The sequence below is a fragment of the Scyliorhinus canicula genome, chromosome 6 (assembly GCF_902713615.1).
Source record: "Scyliorhinus canicula chromosome 6, sScyCan1.1, whole genome shotgun sequence".
Classification (NCBI taxonomy): Eukaryota; Metazoa; Chordata; class Chondrichthyes; order Carcharhiniformes; family Scyliorhinidae; genus Scyliorhinus; species Scyliorhinus canicula.
The window spans coordinates 217,781,948-217,809,921 of NC_052151.1; the positions used below are offsets into that span (position 1 = coordinate 217,781,948).

At 53.4% G+C, this 27,974-nt stretch overlaps 1 protein-coding gene across 1 annotated transcript; it reads right to left on the reverse strand.

The window, feature by feature from the left end:
* LOC119967875 (solute carrier family 15 member 4-like) lies at positions 1 to 27,974 on the reverse strand. Its single transcript, XM_038800957.1, has 7 exons — positions 27,855 to 27,974; positions 22,408 to 22,552; positions 16,227 to 16,319; positions 11,580 to 11,748; positions 9,497 to 9,655; positions 2,780 to 2,938; positions 1 to 312 (listed from the first exon to the last, which is right to left on the reverse strand). Exons 1-7 carry the CDS (start codon positions 27,923 to 27,925, stop codon positions 128 to 130), a joined length of 981 nt encoding a protein of 326 aa, XP_038656885.1. The 5' UTR covers positions 27,926 to 27,974; the 3' UTR covers positions 1 to 127.

A 27,974-nucleotide genomic window follows, 5' to 3' on the forward strand; every position in this document is an offset into this window, starting at 1 on the left:
AAGGGCCGGTGCAGACTCGATGGGCCGAATGGCCTCCTCCTGCACTGTAAATTCTCTGATTCTCTTCCTTCAGTTCTTGCTGGGCGGGTGTCTGGTGTTGGCAGGGAGGCCGGGGTGACGGGATGGGTTACCGGGACGTGCCCTCGTCTTGGGTGGTCCTGGAGGCCTGGCCCCCCCACACGCAGCCTCTGCAGCTTTGGTCCCGTCCCTTTTCATACCACACCGTGAGCGAGCTGAACAGCAGCAGGGTGACGCACTGGAGGCCGGCTAACAGGTAGAAGTAATAATCCATGTGGCAGTTGTTGATGTTCCCTGGAAAGGCAAAGAGGCGGGGGAGAGGGGGGGGAGGGGGGGAGGGGGAGAGGGGGGGGGGGGGGGGGGGGTTGGGGGGTTGGGGGGGGGGGGTGGGAGGGGAGAATAGAAGAGTTACAGAATGATACAGCACGGGAGGGAGGCCATTCGGCCCATCCAGAAACATCAATCCCCTCTGGCTGTTGGTCGCATCCCAGCAAATCTATCCCCTCCAGAATTGCATCCAGTTCTCTTTGAAATTCCCGACTGGACCTCCTGCTCTCATGGCACAGACTTGGCTTTCAAATAACCTTTCAGACTCGACCCTCGAGATGGAAGACCACGGGCGGGGTGGGGGATGAATTAAGGACCGCGCGTCAACCACCACAAAGCAGGAACAGGCCATTCGGCCCATCTGCTCCTACTCCACATCCACCCCCCACCCCCCCCACCCCCCCCCCCCCCACACACACAACCTCCCCCACTTCATCTCACCCCATCCTTCCATTCCCCTCTCCCTCGTGTGTTTATCCAGTTCCACCATCTACTAGGCACGAGTCAGGAGTGTGATGGAATACTCTCCACTTGCCTGGATGAGCGCAGCTCCAACAACACTCAAGAAGCCCCACACCATCCAGGACAAAGCAGCCCCGCTGGATTGCTCCCCTTCCACAAACATTCACTCCCTCCCCCACCGACGCACAGTGACAGCCGTGTGTCCCATCTACAAGACGCACTGCAGCAACTCACCAAGGCTCCTCAGGTAGCACCTTCCAAACCCACGGCCACTACCATCTAGAAGGACAAGAGCAGCAGATACCCTGGGAACCCCACCCCACCTCCACGTCACTCCCCACTCCGACTTGGAAATATATCAGCCGTTCCTTCACTGTCGCTGGGGCAACGTCCTGGAACTCCCTCCCTAACAGCACGGTGAGTGTACCTACATCTCAGGGACTGCAGCGGGTCAAGCAGGCAGCTCACCCACCACCTTCTCAAGGGGCAACTAGGGATGGGCAGTAAATGCTGGTCTAAACAGCAACACCCACATTCAATGAATGAATAAAAATAAATGTCAGGTGGACACAGTCGGGCAACGGGCAGTGAACGGGCTACGGTGGGACCCCCACCTGCCCCTCCCCCACCCTCACCCCTGACCTGACTACGGAGTCAGCCCCGCCCTCTGAGAAGGCGTCAATGGGTCAGCAGCTCCACCAGAACACCGGCACAGCGCCAATTGCCCCTCAGTGGACACCGCCAGTACTGCAAGCAGGCCCAAGATGGAGGCCACAATGGATCCCTGAAGTAGGGACGGAAACAGCTGGAAAACGGGATTGGGCAGGTCGGGCAGAATCTGCGGAGAGGGAGAAAAGCAGAGTTCGCGTTTCGAGTCTGAAGAAGATTCAAGCAGGTTTGAAATGTTAACCCTGTTTTTCTCTCTCTCCACAGATGTTGCCAGAACGGTAACGTTTTTCCCAGCCTTTTCCTTGTTTATTTCCGGTCTCCGTATTGTTCTGCTTTTGGTTCAATGGATGCCTCTCGACTGTTGACATTTAGAAGAATGAGAGGCGACATTATTGAGACAGATAGGATTGTCAGGGGATTTGGCAGGGGAGATTCTGAGAGGATGTTTCCCCGTGTGGGAGAATCTGGGAGCAGAGGGCAGAATCTCAGAGTGAGGGGAGATTCTGAGAGGATGTTTCCCCGTGTGGGAGAGTCTGGGCCCAGAGGACAGAATCTCAGAGTCAAGGGACACTCATTTCAGACAGAGGTGAGGAGGAATTTCTTCTCTGAGAGGGGAGTGAATGTTCTTTCTTTTATCTATAAATTTAGAGTACCCAATTATCTTTCCAATTGAGGGCCAATCTACCCTGCACATCTTTGGGTTATGGAGGTGTGACCCAGGCTGATACGGGGAGAATGTGAAAACTCCACACAGACAGTGACCCAGGGCCGGGATTTCTTGTCTTCATCTTTGCCGCATTCTCTCCCTTCCTCTCCACTTTCTTTCTGCTGCCCCCCAAAGCCACACCTAGATTCCGCTCATCTCCACTCCTCACCCCTCAACTTTGCCTATTGCCCTCCCCCCTTTGCTTCCCCTTGTCCTCCTCATCCCTCCCTCCTCTACATTCCCTCCACCCACCCATTCTTTTCTTCTCTATCCTCTTCCCTTCCCCTCTCCACTCTTTCCCCTCACCCCTTCCCTCTTCCTTTCCCGATTTCCCCTCTCCTCTTCCCTCTCTCCGGGCCCCTCTCTCCCCTCCCAAATAACCCTCCCTCTCTCCCCTCCACGCACCCCATTCCGCTCTCCCCATGCTCCTTCCCCCTCCACCTTCCCCCTCACTCCTTTCCTCTTCTCTCCCATTGCACCACTCCTGCCTCACCCACCCCTCTACTTCACTCTCCCTTTCCCTCTCTCTCCTCCACTCCACCCTCCCACCACCCCAGTCGCTCCGTCTCCCACCGGAACCCACATCTCAGAACTCACCATGGTCCCGATGGCAATTCAGCCAGCCAATGGCAGGGAGGGACACTAGATCCAAAAGGCAGGAGCCAATGAAGGAGCCAACCCCGGAAAAGAAGAAGAAGAGGCCCATGATGGCGCACTGCATGGACTTGGGAGCTTCCGAATAAGCAAACTCCAAACCTTCGCAAAAACAACACAACAACAAACATTAACAATGTAATTGACAGTAACAAACATTAACAATGTAATTGACAGTAACAAACATTAACAATGTAATTGACAATAACAAACATTAACAATGTAATTGACAGTAACATTAACAATGTAATTGACAATAACAAACATTAACAATGTAATTGACAGTAACATTAACAATGTAATTGACAATAACAAACATTAACAATGTAATTGACAGTAACAAACATTAACAATGTAATTGACAGTAACAAACATTAACAATGTAATTGACAGTAACAAACATTAACAATGTAATTGACAGTAACATTAACAATGTAATTGACAGTAACATTAACAATGTAATTGACAATAACAAACATTAACAATGTAATTGACAGTAACAAACATTAACAATGTGATTGACAGTAACAAACATTAACAATGTAATTGACAATAACAAACATTAACAATGTAATGGACAATAACAAACATTAACAATGTAATGGACAATAACAAACATTAACAATGTAATTGACAGTAACAAACATTAACAATGTAATTGACAGTAACATTAACAATGCAATTGACAGTAACAAACATTAATGTAATTGACAGTAACAAACATTAACAATTTAATTGACAGTAACATTAACAATAATTGACAATAACAAACATTAACAATGTAATTGACAGTAACAAACATTAACAATGTAATTGACAGTAACAAACATTAACAATGTAATTGACAGTAACATTAACAATATAATTGACAATAACAAACATTAACAATGTAATTGACAGTAACAAACATTAACAACGTAATTGACAGTAACATTAACAATGTAATTGACAGTAACAAACATTAACAATGTAATTGACAGTAACAAACATTAACAATGTCATTGACAGTAACAAACATTAACAATGTAATTGGTTTGTTGTATTCTATGTCGGGTTGGGGGTATGGAGTGGGGCTGGTATTTGGGAGCTGCGTCAGAAGGGTGTGGTGGGGCAGTGCGAAAGCGCGGGCTTTCCTCTGGTTTCCCGCGTCGCGGGGCGGGGGGGGGGGGGGGTGGGGATGATGACGGATGATTAACTGGTTCCTCCCCGCGCTGGAGCGGTGCCTTGAGAAGTGACAGGATGGGGGATGATCCCACTCTGGGAGGAGTTGGGTTTTTGGCGGGAGTTTCCGGTGTCAGCAGAAGTTAGCTGACCCACAGAAGTACAATGGAGGACGGGTCGCGGCTAGGAGGGTTCCTAGCCTGGGGGGGGAGGGGGGGGGGGAGGGAGGGGCGGAAAGGGGAATACCGGGTTGCTGCTGGTAGGGTCAGGAAGGAGCTGGTGTGGGCGGGGGGGGGGAGACAGAGGTGAGGTGTTGTCGCCGTGGGGACTGGGTCGGGCGGGGGGTGCTGGCCTGGGGCGGGCAGTCGACGGGCTATGGCTAGTCGACATGGGAGGGGGGCGGGACGCCCTCTGATTCTGTTGGTCACCTGGAATGCGAGAGGATTGAATGGACTGGTGAAGCGGTCGAGGGTACTTGCTCATCTGAAGGGGCTAAAGGCAGATGTGGCAATGCTTCAGGAGACCCACCTGAAGGTGGCGGACCAGGTCCGTCTGAGGAAGGGGTGGGTGGGGCAGGTTTTCCACTCCGGGTTGGATGTGAAGAACCGGGGAGTGGCGATTCTGGTGGGGAAAAATGTGTTGTTTGAGGCATCGGAGGTGGTGGCGGATAAGGGGGGTAGGTATGTTATGGTTAGGGGCAGGCTACAAGGAGAGAAGGTGGTACTTGCTAGTGTGTATGCCCCAAATTGGGACAATGCGGGCTTTATGAGGCGCATGCTGGGACGTGTCCCGGATCTAGAGGCGGGAGGTCTGATTATGGGGGGGGGACTTCAATACGGTGTTGAATCCTTCACTGGATCGGTCCAGCTCTAGGACGGGTAGGAGGCCGGCGGCGGCCAAGGTACTGAGAGGGTTTATGGACCAGATGGGAGGGGTGGATCCATGGAGGTTTGTGAGGCCGAGGGCACGCGAGTACTCTTTCTTCTCCCACGTACATAGGGTCTACTCTCGCATGGACTTCTTCGTGGTGAGTAGGGGACTGATTCCGAGAGTGGAGGAGGCCGAATATTCGGCCATTGCAATCTCCGACCACGCTCCGCATTGGATGGAGTTGGAGATGGGAGAGGTGCGGGACCAGCGCCCGTTGTGGCGGTTGGATGTGGGGTTGTTGGCGGAGGAGGAGATGCGCAGGAGGGTCCGGGCAAGTATTGAGGTGTACCTCGAGGTGAATGATACGGGGGAGGTCCAGGTGGGGATGGTCTGGGAAGCCCTGAAGGCAGTGATTTGTGGGGAGCTGATATCCATCCGGGCACACAGGGAGAGGAGCGAGAGGAGTGAGAGGGATAGACTGGTGGGAAAGATGCTGGAGGTGGACAGGAGGTATGCAGAGGCACCAGAGGAGGGACTGTTGGGGGAGAGGCGCAGCCTGCAGGCTAAATTTGATTTGCTGACCACTAGAAAGGCGGAGGCACAGTGGAGGAAGGCACAAGGGGCAGTGTACGAACATGGTGAAAAGGCGAGTAGGATACTGGCTCATCAGCTCCGCAAGCGGGATGCAGCAAGGGAAATTGCTGGAGTGAGAGACAAGAGTGGGAATGTGGTGCGGAAGTGGGTAGAGGTGAATGAGGTCTTCAAGGACTTTGACGGAGAACTGTACCGGTCGGAGCCAACGGTGGAGAGGAGGGGAATGGAGAGGTTTCTCGACGGGCTATCTTTCCCAAAGGTGCAGGAGGAGCAGGTGGAGGGGTTGGGGGCGCCGAGTGAGCAGGAGGAGCTAGTTAAGGGGATCGGGCAGATGCAGTCAGGGAAGGTTTGTGGACCTAGTGGGCCCCTTGCTGGTGCGGACACTTAATGAGGCGTGGGAAGGGGGGACGTTGCCCCCGACAATGTCGCGGGCGCTGATTTCTTTAATCTTAAAGAGGGACAAGGACCCCCAGCAGTGTGGTTCATACAGGCCCATATCTCTCCTTAATGTGGATGCCAAGGTGCTGGCAAAGATCCTGGCCACCAGGATAGAGGACTGTGTGCCAGGGGTTGTACACGAAGACCAGACAGGTTTTGTTAAGGGAAGGCAGCTGAACACGAATGTGCGGAGATTGTTGAATGTTATCATGATGCCGGCGATTGAGGGGGAGGCAGAGATAGTGGTGCCGCTGGATGTGGAGAAGGCCTTCGATAGAGTGGAGTGGGGGTACTTATGGGAGGTGTTGGGGAGGTTTGGATTTGGTGAAGGGCTCATTAGATGGGTAAGGCTGCTATATGAGGCCCCGATGGCGTGCGTGGCCACGAATAGGAGGAGGTCGGAGTACTTCCGGCTTTATCGAGGGACCAGGCAGGGTTGCCCCCTTGTTGTTTGCATTGGCAATCGAGCCGTTGGCGATGGCGTTAAAGGATTCAGGAAGGTGGAGAGGTTTGGTGAGGGGTGGGGAGGAACATAGGGTGTCGTTGTATGCCGATGACCTGTTACTGTATGTGGCGGACCCGGTGGGAGGGATGCCGGGGGTGATGGAGCTGCTAGCTGAGTTTGGGACCTTTTCAGGCTATAAACTAAATCTAGGCAAGAGTGAGGTGTTTGTGGTGCACCCTGGAGACCAGGAGGAAGGAATTGGTAGGCTCCCGCTTAGGAGGGCAGGGGAGAGCTTTAGGTACCTGGGGGTGCAGGTGGCCAGGGACTGGGGGACTCTTCACAAGCACAACTTCACCAGACTTGTAGGTCAGATGGAGGAGGAGTTCAAGAGGTGGGACATGCTGCCATTGTCGTTGGCGGGGAGGGTGCAGTCCGTCAAAATGACGGTGCTTCCGAGGTTCTTGTTCCTCTTTCAGTGCCTGCCCATCTTCATCCCCAGGGCCTTCCTTAGGAGGGTGACTAGCAGTATTTTGAGCTTTGTGTGGGCACATGGGACTCCCAGAGTGAAGAGGGTGTTCCTGGAGCGAGGGAGGGATAGAGGCGGGCTGGCGCTGCCCAACCTTCTGGGGTACTATTGGGCGGCCAATGTGTCAATGGTGCGTAAATGGGTGATGGAGGGGGAGGGAGGGGGGGGGGCATGGAAAAGAATGGAGATGGCGTCATGTAGAGGTACGAGCCTGGGTGCCTTGGTAACGGCGCCGTTGCCGCTCTCTCCTAAGTGGTATACCACGAGCCCGGTGGTGGCGGCGACCCTAAGAATCTGGGGACAGTGGAGACGGCAAAGAGGGGGAAACAGGGGCCTCGATGGAGGCTCCACTGGGTGGCAACCATCAGTTCATCCCGGGGAGCACTGATGGGGGATTTATGGGGTGGTATAGGGTGGGCATCAGTAAATTGAGGGACCTGTTTATTGGCGGGAGGTTTGTGGGCCTGGGGGAACTGGAAGATAAATTTGGGCTCCCCCAAGGGAACATGTTCAGATACCTGCAGGTAAAGGCGTTTGCTAGGCGACAGGTAGAGGGAGTCCCTTTGCTGCCCTCGCGGGGGACGATGGACAGAGTGCTTTAGGGGGTGTGGGTCGGAGAGGGGAAGGTGTCTGACATCTATAAGGCAATGCAGGAGGGGGAGGAGTCGTCAGTGGAGGAGCTGAAGGCTAAATGGGAGGAGGAACTCGGGGAGCAGATAGAGGATGGGACTTGGGCGGATGCCTTGGAGAGAGTCAACTCTTCCTCTTCATGTGCGAGGCTTAGTCTCATCCAATTTAAGGTGCTGCACCGGGCCCACATGTCTGTGACTCGGATGAGTAGGTTCTTTGGGGGTGAGGACAGGTGCACCAGATGTTCGGGGAGTCCAGCGAACCATGCCCATATGTTCTGGGCATGCCCGGCACTGGAAGAATTCTGGAAGGGGGGTGGCGGGGACGGTGTCGAGGGTGGTTGGATCCAGGGTCAAACCAGGTTGGGGACTCGCGATTTTTGGAGTTGCAGCGGAGCCGGGAGTGCAGGAGGCGAAAGAGGCCGGTGTTCTGGCCTTTGCGTCCCTAGTAGCCCGGCGGAGGATCTTGATGCAATGGAAAGATGCGAGGCCCCCAAGTGTGGAGACCTAATCTATGATTTAAAAATCCCTCCTCCTTTACTTCAAAGGTCCAAAGGAACAAATAACTACAGCATTTTTACAGTCATCAAAACATATATACAAGCATATATAAAGAAAATAGGAGCAATAAAGAATATATATGCATTAAATCATTACACAGTGGCAATACAGTTAAGAGAAAAGACGATCTGGTGGGTGCCTATTCTGCACTGGTTGCCTGCAGACTTTAGGGATTTGGTTATCCTTGACCTGAGGAGGTACTCTCAGCTTCTTTTATGTCTCTACCCTGGAAGTCTCTTCTGCAGAAGGAAGGAGAGTAATAGCAGGGAGGGGGAAGGAGGGGGGGGGGAGGGAGGAGGGGGAGGCGGGGGGAGGGGAGGGGGGAGGAGGGGGGAGGGGGAGGAGGGAGGTGGGGGGAGGGGGGAGGAGGGGGGAGGGAGTGAGGGGGAGGGGGGAGGGGGGAGGGGGAGGAGGGGAGGAGGGGAGGGGGGAGGAGGGGGGGAGGGGGAGGAGGGGGGAGGGGGAGGAGGAGGGAGGGGGGAGGAGGGGAAGGAGGGGGAGGGGGGAGGGGGGAGGGAAAGGAGGGTGTTCTTTATTGCTCCTATTTTCTTTTTCTATGGTTATTTAACTTAATATTGTGTTAATTTAAGTTGTTGTTAATATGTTTTGTTGTTCATTGAGGATGGGCGAATGTTTATGACTGTTATCATTATTGCTATTGTTGGTATTTTAATAAAAGTTATGTTTTAAAAAACAATGTAATTGACAGTAACAAACATTAACAATGTAATTGATAGTAACATTAACAATGTAATTGACAGTAACAAACATTAACAATGTAATTGACAGTAACAAACATTAACAATGTAATTGACAGTAACAAACATTAACAATGTAATTGACAGTAACAAACATTAACAATGTAATTGACAGTAACAAACATTAACAATGTAATTGACAGTAACATTAACAATGTAATTGACAATAACAAGCATTAACAATGTAATTGACAATAACAAGCATTAACAATGTAATTGACAATAACAAGCATTAACAATGTAATTGACAATAACATTAACAATGTAATTGACAGTAACATTAACAATGTAATTGACAGGAACAAACATTAACAATGTAATTGACAGTAACATTAACAATGTAATTGACAGTAACATTAACAATGTAATTGACAGTAACATTAACAATGTAATTGACAATAACAAACATTAACAATGTAATTGACAGTAACATTAACAATGTAATTGACAATAATAAACATTAAGAATGTAATTGACAGTAACAAACATTAACAATAATTGACAACAACAAACATTAACAATAATTGACAACAACAAACATTAACAATAATTGACAACAACAAACATTAACAATAATTGACAACAACAAACATTAACAATAATTGACAACAACAAACATTAACAATAATTGACAACAACAAACATTAACAATAATTGACAACACACTGATGTTGTTACCTGGGATACTGGCGAATATTTCGCTGACTCCGATGAGGAAGTATTGTGGGACCTGCCACCACACGGCGAGGCGAGCTGCTATATATGTTGTATTCCCCACCTGCTGACTTATGGTGTCATTGTTTTGTATGTGAATCAGACGCTGGCTTTCCAGCACACCTATCATGGCAGGGTGAGGGGAAAAGATGTCCATGAACATACCGAGGCTAAAGACACAGATCATCAATGCAAAGCCAAACAAGAAAGGATTTAAATTCTGACTGTAACACAGGGGTAACATCCACTGGTGCCTCACAGGGAGGTATCAATGGAAAATATCACAGCCAGCACCATTAGACAAAGCTTCATCATGTATAGTTTGTCAGGTGTCAACACGCAGCAGAAAGGGAGGCGAGGTTTTGTACGGGGTGGAGTGAATCGCTTAGGACGAGGCTGTTGAAGGCAGGGGCAGCAACGCTGGAAACAACTCGAATTGGAGGCAGAGATAGAGTGGGTTGCAGGGGATGGAGGAGGTAACAGAGATAGGGAGGGCTGTGGGGACTGGAGGAGGTTACAGAGATAGAGTGGGTTACAGGGGATGGAGGAGGTAACAGAGATAGGGAGGTTTGTAGGGACTGGAGGAGGTAACAGAGATAGGGAGGTTTGTAGGGGCTGGAGGAGGTTACAGAGATAGGGAGGGTTGTAGGGGCTGGAGGAGGTTACAGAGATAGGGAGGGTTGCAGGGGATGGAGGAGGTAACAGAGATAGGGAGGGTAGTAGGGACTGGAGGAGGTTACAGAGATAGGGAGGGTTGTAGAGGATGGAGGAGGTTACAGAGATAGGGAGGGTTGTAGGGACTGGAGGAGGTAACAGAGATAGGGAGGGTTGTTGGGGCTGGAGGAGGTTACAGAGATAGGGAGGGTTGTAGGGGCTGGAGGAGGTTACAGAGATAGGGAGAGTTTTCGGGGCTGGAGGAGATTACAGAGATTGGGAGGTTTGTAGAGGATGGAGGAGGTTAGAGATAGGGAGGGTTGTAAGTGCTGGAGGAGGTTACATAGGGAGGGTTGTAGGGGCTGGAGGAGGTTACAGCGATAGGGAGGGTTGTAGAGGCTGGAGGAGGTTACAGAGATAGGGAGGGTTGTAGGGGCTGGAGGAGGTTACAGAGATAGGGAGGGTTGTAGGGGCTGGAGGAGGTTACAGAGATAGGGAGGGTTGTGGGGGCTGGAAGAAATTACAGAGATAGGGAGGGTTGTAGGGGTTGGAGGAGGTCACAGAGATAGGGAGGGTTGTAGGGACTGGAGGAGGTTACATAGGGAGGGCTGTAGGGACTGGAGGAGGTTACAGAGATATGGAGGGTTGTCGGGGCTGGAGGAGGTTACAGAGATAGGGAGGGTTATAGGGACTGGAGGAGATAACATAGGGAGGGTTGTAGGGGCAGGAGGAGGTTACAGAGATAGGGAGGGTTGTAGGGGCTGGAGGAGGTTACAGAGATAGCGAGGGTTGTAGGGGCTGGAGGAGGTTACAGAGATAGGGAGGGTTGTGGGGGCTGGAGGAGGTTACAGAGATTCGGAGGGTTGTAGGGGCTGGAAGAGGTTACAGAGATAGGGAGGGCTGTAGCGGCTGGAGGAGGTTACAGAGATAGGGAGGGTTGTAGGGGCTGGAGGAGGTTACAGAGATAGGGAGGGTTGTTGGGGCTGGAGGAGGTTACAGAGATAGGGAGGGTTGTAGGGGCTGGAGGTTACAGAGATAGGGAGGGTTGTAGGGGCTGGAGGAGGTTACAGAGATAGGGAGGGTTGTTGGGGCTGGAGGTTACATAGGGAGGGTTGTTGGGGCTGGAGGTTACATAGGGAGGGTTGTAGGGGCTGGAGGAGGTTACAGAGATAGGGAGGGTTGTAGGGATTGGAGGAGGTTACATAGGGAGGGCTGTTCAGGCTGGAAGAGGTCACAGTGATAGGGAGGGTTGTAGGGACTGTTCCCAAGCTCATCACTTTGGGAACACAAGCCTGGGTCCGGGAGCCTGAGGCTGGATATATCCACGGGAGGGGGGTGGGGGAGGGAGGTGGGGGGGGGGGGGGGGGGGGGGGGGGGTTCCCCCCGGCCTCACCTGCAGAGATAGCAGAGAACATGGCGAAGAGCATCCCCAGGCTGATCTTGGTCAGGGCCGTCGGCAGCAGTTTCCTCTTGATGAGGAATGGGTCAATCACCTTGTCCTTCAGGGGGATCAGAATGAGCAGCATCAGCGCATCGAACATGGTCAGCCACGCTGTTGGGAACTGCGGAAGAAGAGAAGGAGGTTAGAGCCCAGAGTGAGATCAGGAGGAGGCCACTCAGCCCATTGTGCACGCGGACGATTCAACTGAGGTCGTCCCACCTCTCCCCCTCTCCTTTCGGCCCCCTTCCCTCTCAACCGTTTCCACATTGATCCCGTTCCCCTTCCGAAAGCTCCTGGTAAATCATCGGCCACCTGCATGACAGTGCAGAAGGAGGCCATTCGGCCCATCGAGTCTGCACCGACTCTTCGAAAGACCAACGTACCAACTCAGGGACCAGGGGTTATATGGCTGGAGGAATTTACAGAGATTGGGAGGGTTGTCGGGGCTGGAGGAGGTTACAGAGATAGGGAGGGTTGTAGGGGCTGGAGGAGGTTACAGAGATAGGGAGGGTTGTAGGGGCTGGAGGAGGTTACAGAGATAGGGAGGGTTGTAGGGGCTGGAGGAAGATACAGAGATAGGGAGGGTTGTAGGGGCTGGAGGAGGTTACAGAGATAGGGAGGGTTGTAGGGGCTGGAGGAAGTTACAGAGATAGGGAGGGTTGTAGGGGCTGGAGGAGGTTACAGAGATAGGGAGGGTTGTAGGGGCTGGAGGAAGTTACAGAGATAGGGAGGGTTGTAGGGGCTGGAGGAGGTTACAGAGATAGGGAGGGGTGTAGGGGCTGGAATTTACAGAGATAGGGAGGGTTGTAGGGGCTGGAGGAGGTTACAGAGATAGGGAGGGTTGTAGGGGCTGGAGGAGGTTACAGAGATAGGGAGGGTTGTAGGGGCTGGAGGAGGTTACAGAGATAGGGAGGGTTGTAGGGGCTGGAGGAGGTTACAGAGATAGGGAGGGTTGTAGGGGCTGGAGGAGGTTACAGAGATAGGGAGGGTTGTAGGGGCTGGAGGAAGATACAGAGATAGGGAGGGTTGTAGGGGCTGGAGGAGGTTACAGAGTTAGGGAGGGTTGTAGGGGCTGGAGGAAGTTACAGAGATAGGGAGGGTTGTAGGGGCTGGAGGAGGTTACAGAGATAGGGAGGGTTGTAGGGGCTGGAGGAAGTTACAGAGATAGGGAGGGTTGTAGGGGCTGGAGGAGGTTACAGAGATAGGGAGGGGTGTAGGGGCTGGAATTTACAGAGATAGGGAGGGTTGTAGGGGCTGGAGGAGGTTACAGAGATAGGGAGGGTTGTAGGGGCTGGAGGAGGTTACAGAGATAGGGAGGGTTGTAGGGGCTGGAGGAGGTTACAGAGATAGGGAGGGTTGTAGGGGCTGGAGGAGGTTGCAGAGATAGGGAGGGTTTTAGGGGCTGGAGGAGGTTACAGAGATAGGGAGGATTGTAGGTGCTGGAGGAGGTTACAGAGATAGGGAGGGGTGTAGGGGCTGTAGGAGGTTACAGAGATAGGGAGGGTTATCGGGGCTGGAGGAGGTTGCAGAGATAGGGAGGGTTGTAGGGGCTGGAGGAGGTTACAGAGATAGGGTGGGTTGTAGGGCTGGAGGAGGTTACAGAGATAGGGAGGGTTGTCGTGACTGGAGGAAGTTACAGAGATAGGGAGGGTTGTAGGGGCTGGAAGGGGTTACAGAGATAGGGAGGGTTGTAGGGACTGGAAGGGGTTACAGAGATAGGGGGGGTTGTAGGGGCTGGAGGAGGTTACAGAGATAGGGAGGGTTGTAGGAGCTGGAAGGGGTTACAGAGATAGGGAGGGTTGTAGGGGCTGGAAGGGGTTACAGAGATAGGGAGGGTTGTAGGGACTGGAGGAGGTTACAGAGATAGGGAGGGTTGTAGGGGCTGGAGGAGGTTACAGAGATAGGGAGGGTTGTAAGGGCTGGAGGAGGTTACAGAGATAGGGAGGGTTGTAAGGGCTGGAGGAGGTTACAGAGATAGGGAGGGCTGTAGGGGCTGGAGGAGGTTACAGAGATAGGGAGGGTTGTAGGGGCTGGAGGAGGTTACAGAGATAGGGAGGGTTGTAGGGGCTGGAGGAGGTTACAGAGATAGGGAGGGTTGTAGGGATCCCTCCATAGGGATCGTATTATTGCGGCCATCCTGTGAACCGGGAAAAACGGATTTTGTGTTGAATGGATGTGGGGGGGGGGGGGGGGGATGTCAGTTTATGTGGGAGAAGTTTGGATGTTCTCCTTGGAGCAGGAAAGGTTATTTAAGGGTGGGTTGACGGGGGGGGTTGGCGGTGGCGGGGGGTGGGGGGACGTGTGGGGTGGTGTGGGGGGGTGTTGAAGATGATCGGGGAAAGGGGACAGGAACGAGGTGAGGAACGCTGTCGCCGGTCAGAGGGTGTTGGGCTGAAAGGGCGGTGGCAGCGGACAGGGCAGGAATGTTCCAGAGGGGAATTTGGTGGGAACATCGGAGGCGGGTTTCCCCCGAATCAGCGCGATCGCCCAACGCCGGCGTGAACCAGTCCGGCATCGGCCCGACCGGAAGTTGCGGAATTCTCCGCACCTCCGGGGGCTCGGCCGGCGCATAAGGGACTGCGCGAGTTAGCGCATGCGCAGAGCGGCCGGCTTATTCTGGCGCATGCGCCAGGGGATGGTGTAGGAGAAGTGGGTTGAATGGCCTCCACGCCCTGCTTTCCCAGACAGTGACTCCTGCCCCCCCCCACCCCCGGTCACTCTCCACAAGTGACGCAGGCAGGCACCGAGCACGGGGCCTAGCAGCTCAGGCTTCTCCTGAGTAATGCCAATCCTGTGTGTGTGTGTGAGTGTGGCTTTTGGCAGCGTGAGATGTATGTGGCCCATCCCGCAAGTCGTGAGAAAGGGCTCACGGGCCGGTTACATCCTCTTTCACTTTCACTCAGCATTGCTTTGAGAAAGGGGAATTTGAAACCGCAGCGAAAATAAACTCCTGGCCCTCACTGGTTCACCACAGGCTGCCTGGCCCCTCTCATTGCCACAATGAGAACCCGTGTTCCAAACTGGCAAAGAGGTAATTCAGTCCTCTCTCTTCCAGAATGGCCCGCGTGTACCGAACGTGTACAGAACACAGAGGGTAAAATAGAATGGTTCACTCCCACCTGTTCCTGTACAGCGGTGTGTGGGCCTGTGTGTGTGGGCCTGTGTGTATGTGTGTGTGTGTGCGTATCTGTGTGTGTCTTTGTGTGCAAGCCTGTGTTGTATGTGTGTGTGCTTGTGTGTGCGAGCTTGTGTTTGCGTGTGTGCCTGTATGTGCGAGCCTGTGTTGTGTGTGCGAGCGCCTGTATGTGAGCATCTGTCGTGTGTGTGAGGGTGTGTGTGCATGTGCCAAGTGTGAGTGAGAAGGTGTGTGTGTGCGTGCATATGTGTTGCGTGTGTGTATATGTGTTGTGTGTGCGTGTATATGTGTCTTGCATGCATGTCTGAGCAAATGTGTCTTGCATGCGTATCTGTTAGCACGCACGTGTGCGTGTGCATGTGAGGGTTTGTTTGTGTGTGAGAGTGTTTGTGTGTGTGAGTTTATTTGTGTGTGTGAGGGTTTGTGTGTGTGAGGGTGTGTTTGTGTGAGGGTTTGTTTGTGTGTGTGTGAGGGTTGGTGTGTGTGTGTGTGGGGGGGGGTGAGTGTGTGTGGGTGTGTGTGAAGGTGCGTGAGTGTATACGGATGAGGCTGTGTGTCAATGGGGCCTCCTCCTGTTCCTGTGTAACAGGCTGGAGAAGGGGCTGAATGGGGCCTCCCCCTGTTCCTGTGTAACAGACTGGAGAAGGGGCTGAATGGGGCCTCCTCCTGTTCCTGTGTAACAGGCTGGAGAAGGGGCTGAATGGGGCCTCCTGTTCCTGTGTAACAGGCTGGAGAAGGGGCTGAATGGGGCCTCCTGTTCCTGTGTAACAGGCTGGAGAAGGGGCTGAATGGTGCCTCCTCCTGTTCCTGTGTAACAGGCTGGAGAAGGGGCTGAATGGGGCCTCCTGTTCCTGTGTAACAGGCTGGAGAAGGGACTGAATGGGGCCACCTCCTGTTCCTGTGTAACAGGCTGGAGAAGGGGCTGAATGGGGCCTCCTGTTCCTGTGTAACAGGCTGGAGAAGGGGCTGAATGGACCCTCCTCCTGTTCCTGTGTAACAGGCTGGAGAAGGGGCTGAATGGGGCCTCCTGTTCCTGTGTAACAGGCTGGAGAAGGGGCTGAATGGGGCCTCTTCCTGTTCCTGTGTAACAGGCTGGAGAAGGGACTGAATGGCCTCCTCCTGTTCCTGTGTAACAGGCTGGAGAAGGGACTGAATGGCCTCCTCCTGTTCCTGTGTAACAGGCTGGAGAAGGGGCTGAATGGGGCCTCTTCCTGTTCCTGTGTAACAGGCTGGAGAAGGGGCTGAATGGGGCCTCTTCCTGTTCCTGTGTAACAGGCTGGAGAAGGGGCTGAATGGGGCCCCCTGTTCCTGTGTAACAGGCTGGAGAAGGGGCTGAATGGGGCCTCCTGTTCCTGTGTAACAGGCTGGAGAAGGGGCTGAATGGGGCCTCCTGTTCCTGTGTAACAGGCTGGAGAAGGGGCTGAATGGCTGTCTTATACAGTTGTATAATGGTGAGGACTCACTGTCTGTTGATGTATGCTGTCGCTTGGAGAATGATTGCCGAACAAAGAGGGCAGTTGCAGGTGTAAACTCTGTAAGACGTATGTGCTCTCCATCTGTGAAGAGAGAGAGAGAGACCGGCAGCTACTCAAAACTAAACAACAACAACGTGCATTAATAACACATCCTTAATGATAGAAAATGGCCCAAAACAATGTCATCAGAACCGGAACACAATTCAGAGTGTGCCACAGCGTACCTGGGGGAGAGGTCATCAGTAAATGGCTCAAGGAGGTCTATTTTCAAAAGCTCGGAAGAAGGGAAAGAGAGGGAGAGACAGAGAGAGAGAGAGGCAGAGAGAGAGAGAGACAGAGACTGAGAGAGAGAGAGGCAGAGAGAGAGGGACACAGAGAGAAAGACAGGGAAAGAAAGGGAGAGACAGAGAGAGAGACAGAGAGAGAGAGAGAGAGAGGCAGAGAGAGAGGGACACAGAGAGAGAGGCAGAGAGAGAGAGAGGCAGAGAGAGAGGGACACAGAGAGAGAGACAGCGAGAGAGAGAGACAGAGAGAGAGAGAGGCAGAGAGAGAGAGAGGCAGAGAGAGAGACAGAGAGAGAGAGAGGCAGAGAGAGAGGGACACAGAGAGAAAGACAGGGATAGAGAGAGAGAGAGACAGAGAGAGAGGGAGACAGTGAGAAAGAGAGGAACAGAGAGTGAGACAGAGAGAGAGGGACAGAGAGAGAGACAGAGAAAGAGAGAGGCAGAGAGAGAGAGAGGCAGAGAGAGAACATAGAACATAGAACAGTACAGCACAGAACAGGCCCTTCGGCCCTCAATGTTGTGCCGAGCCATGATCACCCTACTCAAACCCACGTATCCACCCTATACCCGTAACCCAACAACCCCCCCCTTAACCTTACTTTTTTTAGGACACTACGGGCAATTTAGCATGGCCAATCCACCTAACCCGCACATCTTTGGACTGTGGGAGGAAACCGGAGCACCCGGAGGAAACCCACGCACACAGGGGGAGGACGTGCAGACTCCACACAGACAGTGACCCAGCCGGGAATCGAACCTGGGACCCTGGAGCTGTGAAGCATTTATGCTAACCACCATGCTACCCTGCTGCCCCCAAAGGGAGAAAGACAGGGATAGAGAGAGAGAGAGACAGAGAGAGGGAGACAGTGAGAAAGAGAGGAACAGAGAGACAGAAAGTGAGACAGAGAGAGAGGGACAGAGAGAGAGACAGAGAAAGTGAGAGGGAGACATACAGAAAGAGAGGGACAGAGAGAGAGAGACAGAATGAAAGAGAGGGACAGAGAGTGACAGACAGGAATAGAGAGAGACAGACAGAGAGAGGGAGACAGTGAGAAAGAGAGGAACAGAGAGACAGAGAGAGAGTGAGACAGAGATAAAGACAGGGATAGCGAGTGAGACAGAAAGAGGGACAGAGAGAAAGAGAGGAACAGAGAGACAGAAAGAGAGACAGAGAGAGAGGGACAGAGAGACAGAGAGAGGGAGACAGAGAAAGAGAGGGACAGAGAGAGAGAGAGACAGAAAGAAAGAGGGACAGAGAGAGACAGACAGGAATAGAGAGAGAGACAGAGGGAGAGAGAGAGAGAGACAGAGAGAAAGAGAGAGAGAGGAAGAGACAGAGAGAGAGAGAGACACACACACACAGAGAGGGACAGAGAGAGAGAGAGGAAGAGAGAGAGAGAGAGACAGAGCGAGAGAGAAAGAGAGGGACAGAGAGAGAGAGAGAGACAGAACGAGGGAGAGAGGGAGAGATACAGAAAGAAAGAGAGGGAGAGAGGGACAGAGAGAGAGAGAGATGGATGGAGAGGTTCAGGGGAGGGATTTTAAACTCAGGGCCCCAGACAGCTGAAGATACAGCCAGAACTGGAATTGAAATTAAAATCTGGTCTGGTCAAACGAACGAATGTGGATGAGCGCAGAGAACACAGAGGATTGTAGGTGTAATTCTTTGAGGAGGTAACAAGGAAGTTAGACAAGGGAGAACCAGTGGATGTGATTTATTTAGATTTCCAGAGGCCTTTGACAAGGTGCTGTCTGGGAGACTGTTAAATAAGTTAAGAGCCCATGGTGTTCAGGGTAAGATCCTGGCATGGATAGAGGATTGGCTGACTGGCAGAAGGCAGAGAATGGGGATAAAGGAGTTATTTTCAGGATGGCAGCCGGTGACTAGTGGTGTGACTCAGGGGTCGGTGCTGGGACCGCAACTTTACACGATATACATTAATGATCTGGAGGAAGGAACTGAAGGCACTGTTGCTAAGTTTGCAGATGATATAAGGACCTGCAGAGGAAGCAAGGGGGCTGCAGAAGGACTTGGACCATTGACAGTGGCCACCCCTCCCCCCCCGGCCATTCTCCGGGCCCCGATGGGCCGAGCGGCCAGCGGGTTATGCCGAGTCACGGCGGTGTGGATTACTCCCCTCCCACACGGCGGGACCTGGACGGTGAGTGTGCGGGGGCAGTCCTGGAGGGGGGGCTGGGGGATCCAACCCCCGGGAAGGGGGGGCACAGCGGCCTGGCCCACGATCGGGGCCTCTGCCGGGCGGGCTGGTACCATTAGGGCCTACCTTACTCCGCGCCGGGCCCCTGTAGGGTTCCGCCATATTGTCCGGGGCCGGCACGGGGAACGGAACCCCCGCGCATGCGCCAAATCACGCCGGCCGTTCCGCGCATGCGTGAAAATACGCCAGTCGTTCTGCGCATGCGCGAACTCGCGCAGGCTGTTCCCCGCCATCTGGAGCTGCGGGGACCACTCCGGCATCAACCTAGCCCCCTCGAAAGGGGAGAATTCCTCGCTTTCAGGGGCCGTTTTCACGCCTGCGTGGGAACATAGCCCCATTGTTAGAGAATCCCGCCCATAGACTATTTTCTAAATGGGGAAATGCTTAGGAAATCAGAATCACAAAGGGACTTGTTGGGAATCCTTGTTCACGATTCTCTTAAGGTTAACATGCAGATTCAGTCGGCAGTTAGGAAGGTAAATGCAATGTTAGCATTCATGTCGAGAGGGCTAGAATACAAGGCCAGGGATGTACTTCTGAGGCTGTATAAGGCTCTGGTCAGACCCCATTTGGAGTATTGTGAGCAGTTTTGGGCCCTGTATCTAAGGAAGGATGTGCTGGGCCTTGGAAAGGGTCCAGAGGAGGTTTACAAGAATGATCCCTGGAATGAAGAGCTTGTCGTATGAGGAAAGGTTGAGGACTCTGGGTCTGTACTCGGTGGAGTTTAGAAGGATGAGGGGGGATCTTATTGAAACCTACAGGATACTGCGGGGCCTGGATCGAGTGGACAGGTAGCACATCGAGGTGAGCGCAGGGTAGATGGGGAAGTGTGAGTCAGGGAATGGTATTTTGTGTTGAGGATTTGGAGGTGTGGAAGGAGGGGAGATTCTGGGAATGTTTTGGAATGTGATGCGAAGGAATGACTGAGGTTCCTGCAGCGTATAACTTCTGTTAGGGACAGAGCCAGTTGATGTTTCAGAGAGAGGTAGGCACAGTTTGTCAGTACAGCTGGAGCAGAGTCATGGTATCACACTACACCGACATTGCAAATTTAATGTTCACAATCACACAGGGGACACGGGAACAATAGGCTGGGTGATACAGGCAAAACAAATTAACATCATCATCATTAGTCAGTCAATTCAGCTAATCCTTTCAGTCCCTTTACATGCACTGGTCAACAGAATCTGATAGGGGGAGCCTTACACAGCATCTAACCCCGTGCTGTACCTGTCCTGGGTGTGTATGATGGGGACAGTGTAGAGGGAGCTTTCCTCTGTATCTAACCCCGTGCTGTACCTGTCCTGGGAGTGTTTGATGGGGACAGTGCAGAGGGAGCTTTACTCTGTATCTAACCCCGTGCTGTACCTGTCCTGGGAGTGTTTGATGGGGACAGTGTAGAGGGAGCTTTACTCTGTATCTAACCCCGTGCTGTACCTGTCCTGGGAGTGTTTGATGGGGACAGTGTAGAGGGAGCTTTACTCTGTATCTAACCCCGTGCTGTACCTGTCCTGGGAGTGTTTGATGGGGACAGTGTAGAGGGAGCTTTACTCTGTATCTAACCCGTGCTGTATCTGTCCTGGGAGTGTTTGATGGGGACAGTGTAGAGGCAGCTTTACTCTGTATCTAACCCCGTGCTGTATCTGTCCTGGGAGTGTTTGATAGGGACTGTGTGGAGGGAGCTTTACTCTGTCTCTAACTCCGTGCTGTACCTGTCCTGGGTGTGTTTCATGAGGACAGTGTAGATGGAGCTTTACACTGTATCTAACCCCGTGCTGTACCTGTCCTCGGAGTGTTTGATGGGGACAGTGTAGAGGCAGCTTTACTCTGTATCTAACCCCGTGCTGTATCTGTCCTGGGAGTGTTTGATAGGGACTGTGTGGAGGGAGCTTTACTCTGTCTCTAACTCCGTGCTGTACCTGTCCTGGGAGTGTTTGATGAAGACAGTGTGGAGGGAGCTTTACTCTGTATCTAACCCCGTGCTGTACCTGTCCTGGGAGTGTTTGACGGGGAGAATTTAGAGGGAGCTTTACTCTGTATCTAACCCCGTGCTGTACCTGTCCTGGGAGTGTTTGATGGGGACAGTGTGTACGGAGCTTTACTCTGTATCTAACCCCGTGCTGTACCTGTCCTCGGAGTGTTTGATGGGGACAGTGTAGAGGCAGCTTTACTCTGTATCTAACCCCGTGCTGTATCTGTCCTGGGAGTGTTTGATAGGGACTGTGTGGAGGGAGCTTTACTCTGTATCTAACCCCGTGCTGTACCTGTCCTGGGAGTGTTTGATGGGGACAGTGTAGAGGGAGCTTTACTCTGTATCTAACCCCGTGCTGTACCTGTCCTGGGAGTGTTTAATGGGGACAGTGTAGAGGGAGCTTTACTCTGTATCTAACCCTGTGCTGCACCTGTCCTGGGAGTGTTTGATGGGGACAGTGCAGAGGGAGCTTTACTCTGTATCTAACCCCGTGCTGTACCTGTGCTGGGAGTGTTTGATGGGGACAGTGTAGAGGGAGCTTTACTCTGTATCTAACCCCGTGCTGTACCTGTCCTGGGTGTGTTTGATGGGGACAGTGTAGAGGGAGCTTTACCCTGTATCTAACCCCGTGCTGTACCTGTCCTGGGAGTGTTTGATGGGGACAGTGAAGAGGGAGCTTTACTCTGGATCTAACCCCGTGCTGTACCTGTCCTGGGAGTGTTTGATGGGGACAGTGTAGAGGGAGCTTTACCCTGTATCTAACCCCGTGCTGTACCTGTCCTGGGAGTGTTTGATGGGGACTGTGTAGAGGGAGCTTTACTCTGTATCTAACCCCGGGCTGTACCTGTCCTGCCCTGGGAGTGTTTGACGGGGAGAATTTAGAGGGAGCTTTACTCTGTATCTAACCCCGTGCTGTACCTGTCCTGGGAGTGTTTGATGGGGACAGTGTAGAGTGAGCTTTACTCTGTATCCAACCCCGTGGTGTACCTGTCCTGGGAGTGTTTGATGGGGACAGTGTGTACGGAGCTTTACTCTGTATCTAACCCCGTGCTGTACCTGTCCTGGGAGTGTTTGATGGGGACAGTGTAGAGGGAGCTTTACTCTGTATCTAACCGACACTGCATCGCCCTTTTGCGGGTCCCTGGTTGTACATGTCGAATTTCTGGCCAGCCGTTTCTTGATGTAGACGCTTCTGAGCGGTTCAGAGTTTCGCAAAACTGTCCCTCAGATGCAGGCCATTCGTTCCATCTGCTCCTTGCTGTTGTCTCTGCTCCACAAGATGTTCCTCCTCGCTTCCCTCTTTCTATCTCACCCTGCCAACCTCTCCTACCAACCCTCTCGCCTCTTTCTTTCTCTCGAGTGCTAACCTAGCTTCCTGTGTCAGCCATCCGCAATGTTGACCACAACCAGACCCCGTGGGAAACACTTCCACGTTCTCACAGTCTCTTGGCGTTGAAGACTTTGCTTCTGAAAGCCCTCTCACGGATTAATTCCTGACTAGTTGACATTGATGCAGGGTTGGGTTCTTAACTGCACTCTGACTACGATAACCGTCTCCACTCCGCCCCGATCAATCCTCCTCCATCACCCTAAAGCCCTCCTCAATTGAAGCACCTCCCCCTTTCTAAATATGGCGCCCGCCCGGAACTCATCGGCCACTCCCAGAGGCTCCAAGTGGGCATGCGACCTCTGACCTGGAAGTAGACCATCCAGTAGGGGATGAGCGTCAGGAAGACTGGAATCACTCTCTTGAGGACCTTCACGTTATCCCGCGTGGAGTCCAGGGGCCGCCTGCCATTGGTGAACAAGGTTTCCTCCGAAAGGTCACTGTAGGGCGATCTGTTCTCACGGAGACAGGAAGAAATTTGCAAAGACATATTCACCGGTCAAGACAGTGGGCAACAAAATTGTCAAATGGCCAAATGTTGGGAAAATAATTTGGGAAAATGTGTCATTCATTTTGAACAAAGCTACAGACTGTTGTTTAAATGGAGAAAAGCTGCAGAAAGCTGAACACAAAGGGACATGGGGGCAATGGGCACGAGGCGCAGAAAGCTAACACATAGGGACAGTAGGTAATCAGGAAGGGTAATGCAATGTCGGCCCTGGTGTCAAGGGCGTTGGAGTATAAGAGTCGGACGTCTTGCTGCATCTCTTCATGGAACGTAGCACATACAGGGCAGAAGGATGCCATTCGGCCCATCGAGTCTGCACCCACACACTTAAACCCTCACTTCCACCCCATCCCCGGTAACCCAGCAACCCCATCTATCCTTTTTGGGCACTAAGGGTAATTTATCATGGCCAATCCACCTAACCTGTCCGACTTTGGACTGTGGGAGGAAACCGGAGCACCCGGAGGAAACCCACGCAGACACGGGGAGGATGTGCAGACTCCGCACAGTGACCCAGGAGGGAATTGAACCTGGGACCCTGGCGCTGTGAAGCCACAGAGCTAGCCACTGTGCTACCGTGCTACAAGGTACTGGGGAGGCCACATCTGGAGCAGAGGGAGCAGTTTGGGGGCCCTTATTTAAGGACAGAGAAGGTTCACGAGGATGATCCCCGATGTGGAGGGATTGTCTCATCAGCAAAGGTTAAACAGGTTGGGACTCTACTCACTGGAACTCAGAAGAATGAGAGGCGATCTCAATGAATCATTTATAATTCTTAAAGGGTTTGACAGGGTAAATGCTGAGAGGATGTTTCCCCTCAGGAGAGAGTCGAGGACCAGAGGGCAGAGTCTCAGAGTGTGGGGGAGCCAATTTAAGACTGAGGTGAGGAGGAATTTCTTCGCTCACAGAGTTTCAAGTCTTTGGAACTCTCTACTGAGTTAGCACCAAGGGAGTGCTGCACTGTCAGAGGGTCAGTACTGAGGGAGTGCTGCACTGTCAGAGGGTCAGTACTGAGGGAGTGCTGCACTGTCAGAGGGTCAGTTCTGAGGGAGTGCTGCACTGTCAGAGGGTCAGTACTGAAGGAGTGCTGCACTGTCAGAGGGTCAGTACTGAGGGAGTGCTGCACTGTCAGTGGGTCAGTACTGAGGGAGTGCTGCACTGTCAGAGGGTCAGTACTGAGGGAGTGCTGCACTGTCAGAGGGTCAGTACTGAGGGAGTGCTGCACTGTCAGAGGGTCAGTATTGAGGGAGTGCTGCACTGTCAGGGGGTCAGTACTGAGGGAGTGCTGCACTGTCAGAGGGTCAGAACTGAGGGAGTGCGGCACTGTCAGAGGGTCAGTACTGAGGGAGAGCTGCACTGTCAGGGGGTAAGTACTGAGGGAGTGCTGCACTGTCAGGGGGTCAGTACTGAGGGAGTGCTGCAACTGTCAGAGGGTCAGTAGTGAGGGAGTGCTGCACTGTCAGAGGGTCAGTACTGAGGGAGTGCTGCACTGTCAGGGGGTCAGTACTGAGGGAGTGCCTGCACTGTCAGAGGGGCAGTACTGAGGGAGTGCTTGCACTGTCAGAGGGTCAGTTCTGAGGGAGTGCTGCACTGTCAGAGGGTCAGTACTGAAGGAGTGCTGCACTGTCAGAGGGTCAGTACTGAGGGAGTGCTGCACTGTCAGTGGGTCAGTACTGAGGGAGTGCTGCACTGTCAGAGGGTCAGTACTGAGGGAGTGCTGCACTGTCAGAGGGTCAGTACTGAGGGAGTGCTGACCTGTCAGAGGGTCAGTATTGAGGGAGTGCTGCGCTGTCAGGGGGCGTCAGTACTGAGGGAGTGCTGCACTGTCAGAGGGTCAGAAACTGAGGGAGTGCGGCACTGTCAGAGGGTCAGTACTGAGGGAGAGCTGCACTGTCAGGGGGTAAGTACTGAGGGAGTGCTGCACTGTTCAGGGGGGTCAGTACTGAGGGAGTGCTGCACTGTCAGAGGGTCAGTAGTGAGGGAGTGCTTGCACTGTCAGAGGGTCAGTATGAGGGAGTGCTTGCACTGTCAGAGGGTCAGTAATGAGGGAGTGCAGCACTGTTCAGGGGGTCAGTACTGAGGAGTGCTGCACTGTCAGAGGGTCAGAACTGAGGGAGTGCGGCACTGTCAGAGGGTCAGTACTGAGGGAGAGCTGCACTGTCAGGGGGTAAGTACTGAGGGAGTGCTGCACTGTCAGGGGGTCAGTACTGAGGGAGTGCTGCACTGTCAGAGGGTCAGTACTGAGGGAGAGCTGCACTGTCAGAGGGTCAGTACTGAGGGAGTGCAGCACTGTCAGAGGGTCAGTACTGAGGGAGTGCAGCACTGTCAGAGGGTCAGTACTGAGGGAGTGCCGCACTGTCAGAGGGTCAGTACTGAGGGTGCTGCACTGTCAGAGGGTCAGTACTGAGGGAGTGCGCACTGTCAGAGGTGTCAGTACTGAGGGAGTGCTGCACTGTCAGAGGGTCAGTACTGAGGGAGTGCAGCACTGTCAAGAGGGTCAGTACTGAGGGAGTGCCGCCACTGTCAGAGGGTTCAGTACTGAGGGAGTGCTGCACTGTCAGAGGGGTCAGTACTGAGGGATGTGCCTGCACTGTCAGAGGGTCAGTACTGAGGGAGCAGCTGCATTGTCAGAGGGTCAGTACTGAGGGAGTACTGCACTGTCAGAGGGTCAGTACTGAGGGAGTGCTGCACTGCCAGAGGGTCAGTGCTGAGGGAGTGCTGCACTGTCAGAGGGTCAGTATTGAGGGAGTGCCGCACTGTCAGAGGGTCAGTACTGAGGGAGTGCTGCACTGTCAGAGGGTCAGTACTGAGGGAGAGTGCTGCACTGTCAGAGGGTCAGTACTGAGGGAGTGCTGCACTGTCAGAGGGTCAGTTCTGAGGGAGTGCTGCACTGTCAGAGGGTCAGATCTGAGGGAGTGCCTGCACTGTCAGAGGGTCAGTACTGAGGGATTGCTGCACTGTCAGAGGGTCAGTACTGAGGGAGCGCTGCACTGTCAAAGGGTCAGTACTGAGGGGAATGCTGCACTGTCAGAGGGTCAGTACTGAGGGAGTGCTGCACTGTCAGAGGGTCAGTACTGAGAGAGTGCTGCACTGTCAGAGGGTCAGTAGTGAGGGAGCGCTCCACTGTCAGAGGGTCCAGTACTGAGGAGAGTGCTGCACTGTCAGAGGGTCAGTGCTGAGGGAGTGCTGCACTGTCAGAGGGTCAGTACTGTGGGAGTGCTGCACTGTCAGAGGGTCAGTGCTGAGGGAGTGCTGAACTGTCGGAGAGTCAGTACTGAGGGAGTGCTGCACTGTCAGAGGGTCAGTACTGAGGGAGTGCTGCACTGTCAGAGGGTCAGTACTGAGGGAGTGCTGCACTGTCAGAGGGTCAGTACTGAATGAGTGCTGCACTGTCAGAGGGTCAGTACTGAGGGAGTGCTGCACTGTCAGAGGGTCAGTGCTGAGGGAGTGCCGCACTGTCAGAGGGTCAGTACTGAGAGACTGCTGCACTGTCAGAGGGTCAGTGCTGAGGGAGTGCCGCACTGTCAGAGGGTCAGTACTGAGGGAGTGCTACACTATCAGAGGGTCAGTTCTGAGGGACTGCTGCACTGTCAGAGGGTCAGTAACTGAGGGAGCGCTGCATTGTCAGAGGGTCAGTACTGAGTGAGTGCTACCACTGTCAGAGGGTCAGAACTGAGTGAGTGCCGCACTGTCAGAGGGTCAGTACTGAGGGAGTGCTACACTGTCAGAGGGTCAGAACTGAGTGAGTGCCGCACTGTCAGAGGGTCAGGACTGAGGGAGTGCCGCACTGTCAGAGGGTCAGTACTGAGGGAGAGCCGCACTGTCAGAGGGTCAGTACTGAGGGAGTGCCGCACTGTCAGAGGGTCAGTACTGAGGGAGCGCTGCACTGTCAGAGGGTCAGTACTGAGGGAGCGCTGCACTGTAGAGGGTCAGTACTGAGGGAGTGCTGCACTGTCAGAGGGTCAGTACTGAGGGAGTGCTGCACTGTCAGAGGGTCAGTACTGAGGGAGTGCTGCACCTGTCAGAGGGTCAGTACTGAGGGAGTGCAGCACTGTCAGAGGGTCAGTACTGAGGGAGCGCCACACTGTCAGAGGGTCAGTACTGAGGGAGTGCCGCACTGTCAGAGGGTCAGTAAGGAGGGAGTGCTGCGCTGTCAGAGGGTCAGTACTGAGGGAGTGCTGCACTGTCAGAGGTTCAGTACTGAGGGAGTGCTGCACTGTCAGAGGGTTCAGTACTGAGGGAGTGCTGCACTGTCAGAGGGTCAGTACTGAGGGAGTGCTGCACTGTCAGAGGGTCAGTACTGAGGGAGTGCTGCACTGTCAGAGGGTCAGTACTGAGGGAGTGCTGCACTGTCAGAGGGTCAGTACTGAGGGAATGCTGCACTGTCAGAGGGTCAGTGCTGAGGGAGTGCTGCACTGTCAGAGGGTCAGTACTGAGGGAGTGCGGCACTGTCAGGAGAGTCAGTACTGAGGGAGTGCTGCACTGTCAGAGGGTCAGTACTGAGGGAGTGACGCACTGTCAGAGAGTCAGTACTGAGGAGTGTTGCACATGTCAGAGGTCAGTAATGAGGGAGTGACGCACTGTCAGAGAGTCAGTACTGAGGGAATGCTGCACTGTCAGAGGGTCAGTACTGAGGGATGACGCACTGTCAGAGAGTCAGTACTGAGGGAATGCTGCACTGTCAGAGTGTCAGTACTGAGGGAGTGCTGCACTGTCAGAGGGTCAGTACTGAGGGAGTGCTGCACTGTCAGAGGGTCAGCACTGAGGGAGTGCTGCACTGTCAGAGGGTCAGTACTGAGGAGTGCTGCACTGTCAGAGGGTCAGTACTGACGGAGTGCTGCACTGTCAGAGGGTCAGTGCTGAGGAGTGCCGCACTGTCAGAGGGTCAGTACTGAGGGAGTGCTGCACTGTCAGAGGGTCAGTACTGAGAGAGTGCCGCACTGTCAGAGGGTACAGTACTGAGGGAGTGCTGCACTGTCAGAGGGTCAGTACTGAGAGAGTGCCGCACTGTCAGAGGGTCAGTACTGAGGGAGTGCTGCACTGTCAGAAGGTCAGTAAGGAGGGAGTGCTGCGCTTGGTCTGGTGAATTCTCCTCCCCAATATCTGTTGATGATACCATTCACAGCCAATCGGACTGTCCCACGTCGGTCTCATTGCCATTCGGTTAGTGAGAGGCAAAAGTGCTCCTTGTCCTGCGACCTCCCCTTCTCCCTCGAACCCCCTACCCCCATCCAGCGCCCCCTCACCTGGTCGAGAGAAATGTCGATGGGCAGCAGGGCGGAAGAGGAGGCGAGCCATCCCGAAAAGGCACTGCCATCGGGGGGCTCGTGACGAAGGAGGGTCCGGCCAGCAGGAAGATGAGAATT